General features: G+C 31.4%; 1 protein-coding gene across 1 annotated transcript; it reads right to left on the bottom strand.

Moving 5' to 3' along the window:
- Window positions 1-1,495: 1,495 nt before the first annotated feature.
- Window positions 1,496-8,204, bottom strand: LOC111717397 (uncharacterized). The gene is made up of 5 exons (XM_023492897.1): window positions 7,209-8,204; window positions 6,883-7,034; window positions 6,094-6,152; window positions 2,289-2,355; window positions 1,496-1,559 (listed from the first exon to the last, which is right to left on the bottom strand). The coding sequence occupies exons 1-5, from the start codon at window positions 7,266-7,268 to the stop codon at window positions 1,496-1,498; spliced, it is 402 nt and encodes a 133-aa protein (XP_023348665.1). The 5' UTR covers window positions 7,269-8,204.
- Between the last annotated feature and the right edge of the window lie 445 nt (window positions 8,205-8,649).

Raw genomic sequence — 8,649 nt, 5'->3', positions numbered from 1 at the left:
CTATAAATTCTCCATTGTTCTTATTCTAAAAATGTATTTCTAGACTTCCTCAGCAAAGCTTAATTTTACAAATAACAAAAGTTTTCCTTATCAAATCCATTTAAATATTGCCTTTATTAATATTCCCTATTTTTATGTTTCTCACTGTGTAGTCTGTGGGTTGAGGAGAATGACGTTTTTCTCTTGCCCTTAGCCTATGTGTTGCCCTGTGGGTTGAGATAGGGGTTGTGATAAATATCACTAGTCTAACTTTTCAAGGCATAATTTAATCAGAAACCGTGAATAGTTGAGGTGCATGGAGGTTCAAAAAATCATCGGAAAAGTATAAAAAAGCATTTTTTAATTTTTACGTTCAAATACGCATCTTTTTTATTTAATTTTTTTCTCGAATTCTTTGCTTAAAAATTCTAATGATAAAACAAGCAAGATGCACTGATTAATCCAGAATTTTAATATTTGAAACGCACAAATTATTTGTTAACTGCTTTGATAAGGAACCTACCCCCCCCCCTCAAATAACAAAAAATTTGAATGAAAAATAAATAACTAAGATATTTATTTTAAAACCTCACGTTCCTAATTTACAGGGAAAACCTAATTATATTTTTTTCATTTTAACGATTTGTATTTCACGAATTTTTGAAAGTTTTCCATAATTTCCATAAAAAAGGACCCGGATGTTTTCGACGTCAAAAATATATAATTAAAACTGTAAAAATGATACATAAGAAACGTAACTTTAAATGTAAGGTACAAGGTTAGCATGGGGATAAGACTTTACTAACGACTTTAAACTCGTTAGATACGAATTAACCCTATAAAGGCTGGGGGGTTTGAATCTATGTATAGCCTTATAGGCGTTTGGCGCCTCCCCCCTAGAAAATGGCCTTAGAGAATAGGTATAGGGTTGAAATGCATGTTCATAGCCCAATTTTTCTAGGCCAGCTCATAGAAAAATAAATTAGACCGATAACTTTAATAGTTTGAGTGCTAGGGAGGGTTGAAAAAAAGCCTAAAAAAGGGTAAAAAATGTGAGAAAAAAAATATTCTTTTTGTTTTAATCAAATATCAAAGTGTGACACATGTTTCTAGATGCATTTTTCAAGGGCTTTTTAAAAATATAGTTTTTAGATCTGTAGCTTTAGTCACAAAAAAGTAATGGGCTATTTTAGATTTTTTCTTTCACAGACCAGTCTTTTGTTCTGCCCTGTACCCTGCCCTATAAATTAAAAAAAAAATTAACAAAAAATCCTTTTAATCATTTTTCATTAAAAGTCAAAAAAAAAATTTCACGGTTATAGTGTCAAAAATGATAGTGCTAGGGCAAAAAACACTACAGGGGGGGGGCGTCAGCCTGTTTAGGGTTTAGGTAAATTTAATGCTTGTCAAAGCAAAAAAAATTAAAGAGTTTCAAGGAACCATACATAAAAGAAAAGCCGTCTGTAAATTCTCATTATTTCTGGATAACCCTGCTTAAAATACATCATTTCATTTTTCAAAGTAAATTTTTACCTAAACTCCCTCTTCCGCTGTCAAATGTACTGTCAGGATATTTCCTTCTGAAACAAAACAAAAAATAACAAAGTTAAATATATCTAAATAATTTGGGTCAGAATAATCAGTTCAGAAAAAGACTTTGATTCTATACCAATTAGAACGATCTGTTTAAGTAGAAAAAAAAATGCAGAAAATCTAACGTTTTGATTAATCATAAAAAAAACTCTTTTAACTTAAGAAAATCAAAATAATTCTCGCTTCAGAAGTAAAAGTATCAGAAGAGAAATCCTGCCATTTCTAATTTAAAAATCCAATGAAAACCAAAAAATAACTTCTGAATAGGAAGACGACTTTTAGACTCAAGTTGTGACTTTTAATGCTCCAAAGAACATAAAACCATCAATGGTGCAGTGTAACCAGACCCATTTAACTTAATACGTGATTTAATCAGCTATACTAGTCAACTATCAACACTTAAGTATTGCTTTAATGTCGTCTATCTATTCCACAGTTTTTGGTCCTCACTGTAAAAATCAATTCTGGGCAAAAAGTTCAGCCACTATTTTAAACTCAAAGTGAAGACGACAGAAACTAAAAACGCAGGAAATATTTGAAGAAAAATATTATTTTCCTGATATTCCGCGAATTTCTCAATTTTCAACCGTTTTTTTTTCTGGGGCATAATTTAATCTTTTAAAAATAATTTTGCTTCCAACCATATCACCTGAAAATTTTGAACCTGAAAAAATTTTGAAAAAATTTGAAAATATAGAAAATATTTAAAAAATTACCTAATTCCTCCTTCACTGTCATATTCGTAATCATTTTCATCTTCTTCAAATATCTCAACAATTTTATCTTTTTGCAAATATTATCATACTTTTTGTTTTTTTCATTGTGGTTCCTTTCTAAAGTGACTTACGGATTTCATGTTACAGAAACATTGTCGGAAATTGAGAGAAGTAGTATATAAAACTACTAACCCTGGAATATGAAACTAATAACCCTGGTATATGAAACTACTAACCCTGGTATTTGAAACCACTAACCCTGGTATATAAAACTACTATTCCTGTTATATGAAACTACTAACCCCGGTATATGAAACTACTAACCCTGGTATATGAAACTACTAACCCTGGTATATAAGCATAAAGTTTGTTGAAGGTTGTATGGTTTACAAGTATTGATTATTTGCACTGCACTGCATTTACCTTTTAGGCCTTAAACATTTCATACTCTTTAGCCAAACTCTATGTATTTAGTCTACTACAACTTTAGGTTGCTTCGCGCCCGTGTTAAATTAACAATGTCAGCTTTTCAACGTTGTTTTTCAAGCCATCGTTTTTTCTGCAAATAACGTAAAAAAAATGTTCGCATATTCGTCTTGCTTGGATATAACCAAACAATTAAACCCAAACAGACAAGAAAAACATATATAGATATAAAATATGCTTTGTCATAGACACAACCCAATGTATGGACTGATATTTTCGATCAGATACTTAATTCATTTAATCTCGTTTTTTCGTGTAAATGCGCGAACTTTCTTAATCATTTGTCCTAAATTTTCCGTTTTTATCCTAAGCAAGTTTTTTGCTCCTATTTTTTCTGTATAATATGGCAACCCTATGAAATTGATAAGCTGCTAGATATATATTTGTAGTATTTGTAGTATATTTAAAAATGCAATATGTGTCTGTATTTTTATCCATTTTTCCACAATTCTTTTAAATTTTTCCATTTCTTTGTGGTTGTAAGATAGTAATGTATTGTATCTATTAATCTAATGCTAAATGTATTAAACTCTAGGCTTATATTTCATTTTGTCTGTTGTCTAAACCAGAGTTTGGTATATAAAGGGTTTCTCTGAAAGAATGTGACTGTTAAAGGACAGTAAATGAAATTTCAATTGTTTTTGAAATGCAGAAGCTGGTGCAAGTCATTATATTGAAAAACCACAATGTCCACCTCATTTTTTCCACTTATTTCGGGCATCTTTCCAAAAACTTTAGTGATAGGTCCATGTTGGGTGTCTAAAGTTATCAACATTGGGTCGAGAAACCTAACTCTGGACTCTTTTATGCATAGGTGAGATAAATAATCACTGTAGTATTTACTATGTAGGGAAATGTTTTTGAAAAAATGCGGGGAAAATGGGGGGGGGGCATTTTTTCCCTGTTTGGTTTTCAAAAACTAGATCCCAAATCCGGTCTGCGCCATGCTAAAAATCAGAGAACTATAGTGATGAAGTCAGGTGGCTTCATCGGTCTTTTGGAGGGGGGAAAATGCGGGAAAGGGGGGGGGTATATCTCTCAAAATTAAACTGCGGCTCAAATTCTTTAAATTCGGCCTCTGATTCTCATCTGTTGTATTGAAAAATATAAAGTTTGACACTTAAAAGTACTTGCGGCGAATTATCAGAATTTCTTCGGATAAAAAAACATATTTTTCCGCGGAATCTTTTAAGTCTCACTTTGTTGAGTAACCTTGTGTTTTAAGACTGAAAACAATCTTATTCTTAATGTTTCCCCTTGTTTACCTAGTTTATTATAAAACTTTAGTTTATTGTTTTACTTTGTCCTTTAATAGGTCTGGAATATAACAACAAGAAGTTTGTTTAAATAATATTTTCGAAGTTTTAAAGTAAAAATTTACTCGAATATAAACATAACAATTCGTTATTCAATTTTATTATTCAAATATTTAAATATCTGTTCTTAAAATGATTTTTCAGCCAACATGTGAAAATGTAGACCTAAGATTATCCTAAGAAAGGTTTTAAATAAAAACATATATAACTTTCATAACTTAATCCCTGAAAACAAAAGGTCTATTCGAAACTGTGATGTTAAATGAATAGATTATAAAAAATGTATTGGCAAAAGAAAAAAGAAAAAAGAAGAAAAAAGTTTGAAAATTTTTGGAAAAAAGTCAAAAAGTAAAAATAAAAATATAAAATTAGGATTAATTTTCAGAAGTAAAAGTAGTATTAGTGGAGTTAGTGAACTGTTTTGAAAACTCATATTCTATCAAATATAATGATGATTAGCCTTTTTCTCTTTTTTTCCAATAAATGGTTGTTATTGTCAGAAATACAAATACCAACAACAAACAAAAAAAGAATTTATGGAGACTTTCGCCACGTTTATTTACTGCTTGAATATAGAAAGGTCGTCTTTGACAATATTGGAATTTTTGTTAATGTGTCTATAATCATAATTGCTGTGGACCTACGAATGAATCAGATAGAATGGGAGGGATAATGACGTCGGTAGCACATAACACGAGCAAAAGTTTGTTTTTACTTTACCATCTTCAAGACAACAAAAAAGGTTAGTTGGTATGGTAAGGGTAAACTAAGCCTGATGACTCTTCAAAGTAGAGCCGGTCTTAATAGGTTCATGCATTAATGTAAAATTGCAAAATTGTATAGATTTCTCTGATATTTTTTACATTCAAATCTTTAGTAACTAAACACTCAAATTCTCTAATCCTTGTTTCTGCAATCTGATATTTTTACACCATCTGATTTAAAGGAATAGGGTTTAGTAAACTGGTTACTTGATCAGTTCCTTTATAAAACTGGTTACTTGGTCAGTTCCTTTAGTAAACTGGTTACTTGATCAGTTCCTTTAGCAAACTGGTTACTTGATCAGTTCCTTTAGCAAACTGGTTACTTGATCAGTTCCTTTAGTAAACTGATTACTTGATCAGTTCCTTTAGTAAACTGGTTACTTGATCAGTTCCTTTATAAAACCGGTTACTTGATCAGTTCCTTTATAAAAACAAAGTTCTCTTTAAATTAAATAGATTATACTTTCAACAAACTGATATTTTAGAATAATTATTTTAAATGTTAAAGTTGAATTAAAGAGTAAACTTGGATTTAGTTTAATATTTTATTCTGACGTTTTTTTTGCAAGCATTAAACTTTTCAGAGTTATATTTACCATTTCAGTTTTAAACTTCATTGAATTAATAATACACAGTTTCTGGCTTGAATCAGAATTTTATTTATTAGATCTAAAATTGGATAGGCATTGAGACTTTGCCACAAACTCCTATTTTCTAACTTTAGACCTTAGATATTTAAAACTATAAAATTGATCAAATCGATTAAATAAAATAAGTTTTAAACTTTATAAGTTTTCACCATTAGGTTGCAAAAATATGAGTATTAGAAAATTCGAGAAATTTCTTAATGCCTTCTCTCTAAAAATATTACTTTAGTCTCAATCTCAGAAAAGAATATTTGTGATGCTATGGATTCTAACCGACTGAAAACCGAACTCACGGGAATCCAAATCAAAAATCGAGCATTTTTTTATGTCTAAGGGTTTTATTTCCGAAAGCGATGTTGAGGATTTAAATTGCTTTCCAATTACGCAATCTAATGTCATTCTTTTTTCATTTTAAACGCATCTGCAACAAAAAAGTATGTCAGAGAAAAAGCTACAAAAGAATATTTTCAATAGTTAAAATTTTCAAATTTTAGAATTAATACAATGGTTGGGTGGGAATACACTTGGATAGATAAGTAAACCTAAGCTTGTTAAATTGGGGTTACTTTATATTTAAATTATGATAATTTCCCTTTCAATCCTTTTTTATCCGCTGAGCTGAGTTCGCTTCCTCGTCCAGAGTCGGACAAACTTTTTGTTTAAATTTCATTTTTTTGTTTTTCCAAAATTTAATCTTTTTTATTTTATAAACTAGGTAATGATAAGAGAATGTGAAGGCGTTATTTCGAAGTGAAAATACTGTTTTATAAACCCAATGTAAAGATGCCAGCACGCAATATCGTTAAAATGTCAAAGAAATAGCAGGACCGGGAGGGGGGAGGGGGGCCAGGGGGGTGAAATGTGCCTTTATTTGAGAGGGGGGAGGGGGTCGCAAAGTGTTTACTGATTGGAGAGGGGGATGGCAATTTGTCCTATTTGAGAAGTGTCTGTAAGTAGGAAGAAGAAGCTGAAAGAAGGAAGAAGTGTCTGAAAGTAGGAAGAAGTATCTAAAATATAGAAAGAAGTGTATAAAGCATAAAGAAGTATAGGTAGGAAGAAGTGTCTAAAAGTAGGAAGAAGTATCTAAAATATAGAAAGAAGTGTATGAAGGTATAAAGAAGTATGGGTAGGAAGAAGTGTCTAAAAGTAGGAAGAAGTGTCTATAGGTAGGAAAAATGTCTAAAAGTAGGAAAAAGTGTCTGAAGGTTGGGAGAATTGTGTCTGAAGGGAGAAAAACAGGTGTCTTAAAGTAGGAAAAAGTGTCTAAAAGTAAGAAAAAGTTTCTAAAAGTAGGAAAAAGTGTCTGAAGGTTGTAAGAATTATGACTTAAGGTAGAAAAAAGTGTCTTAAAGTAGGAAGAAATCACAAATGAAATGTATTCCTTAGAATTTGTGACTGCGTCGTACTAGACGTAATAGAACTTTTGTTACTGCGCTCCGCTTTACGTGCTCGGGAGCGCTTTTTCTTCACTTCTTCGTTTATCTGTTTGGCTATACTCCCCTTCTTGTGCGCAAATTTATTTGATGACTCCTCCTAAACGGAAAATATTAAACATTTTATCATCAACTATTAACCATAAATCCATTAACCATAAATCCATCAACACATTAACCTTCCCCCATCAATCATAAAGAATCGACCATTAAGACCATCAACCACCAGCTATCAACCACCAGCTATAAACCATCAACCATCAACTATCACTACCTGGGATTGCCCTGGAGGTATCCAGGGTATGGTTTCAGGGGTTTTCGCATTTGCCGCCATCTTTTAACTTTCCTGAACCTTCTTCTTCTTTATTTATTGGTGGCCATCTTCAAATCTTCTGGAATATTCTTCTGCTTTAAATCCAATAATTAAAGGCTTTAATTATTGGTGAACATCTTTAAATCTTCAGGAATCTTCTTCTTCTCTGATTAAGGGCGGCCATCTTTATGTAGTCTTGAACTTTTTTATATTAGCTCAATCATAATTTTCACATATCACTGTTTAAAAAATCATTTTGCAAGCAGCCATTTTATTCGCGCTTTCGCCACGACTTTCTTTTGTAATGAAAATTTATACAGATCAGACTTTGCGCAGAGAGGACAAAAGATGTACGGTTAGATCGAATATACCATTATATCTGACTTACTGAAATTTCGCGTAAATTCCGTCGTTGAATAAAAATAATGACGTTTTTAGAATGAGACCAATTATTCATAAATAATAATTATTATGTTGCAGAATTATTTTAATTAGTGGGATTGCTCACATAATTTCACAACGGTTTCCTTTAAACCTCTGTCTGGTTTGTGGTTTCTCTTTGAAAATGACTTGTGGATTTCTGCTGTATAGAAACAAGAAAGAAAACTGTCTAGATTCAAGTTTCAAGATAGTAAACGTCGATATCTTCCTTTCTACTACTCAGATAGAGCTTTGAATGGTTTCGTTGTGAATTAGAAATGCCACTTAATAAATCATGGATCTACTTTTAGTTTAGTTTAGTTTTTATAACGTCAAAAATATCCGAAATTCACATTTACATAATAATTGTGGCTGCAGCACTGTAGTTTATTCAAAGGACAGGACTGGCTTTAAGGAAGCGAGGGCAAGTTGTACAGTATGGTTGTACAGACTTTAGACGGCTTAAACGGGGCAGTACAACTAATAATGAATCATCTTATTCTTGTGTGCGAGTATTGCAAGCCGGGGGGTTATGGTTTGCCCATTACACACCTACTGACCAGTGTGTGTCCTGTGGTTAATACGGGCCTCAAACTTTTACGACTATATATATATATATAGGCACAGTTATATGAATTCTATAAATAATCAATATAAAGGAGACTCTCCAGACCAGTTTCAATTAACGTCATAGTCATAATTGTAAAAAGGTAGGAATCGATTTTATGTTTTTTATTTACAGCGTAGAGTAGTATTATCAAGCTAATTTGTTATTAATGAAAAAAAAGTTCTTATGATATCTTATCTATATATATATATATATATATATATATAAAAAGAAACGTTGCACCTGCCTGCAGTTGACTAACAAGCTAATTTGATCAGCGATTTGACTATTCAGACTTTTCATGGGCTATTATTTTTTCAATAATATTATTCTTGATATTATCATTATTACTAATATTAGCTGAAGTAATGTTAA

Source organism: Eurytemora carolleeae, unplaced genomic scaffold, assembly GCF_000591075.1.
Source record: "Eurytemora carolleeae unplaced genomic scaffold, Eaff_2.0 scaffold2564, whole genome shotgun sequence".
In the NCBI taxonomy this organism is placed as follows: Eukaryota; Metazoa; Arthropoda; class Copepoda; order Calanoida; family Temoridae; genus Eurytemora; species Eurytemora carolleeae.
This window is presented reverse-complemented; position numbering and strand designations above follow the sequence as displayed.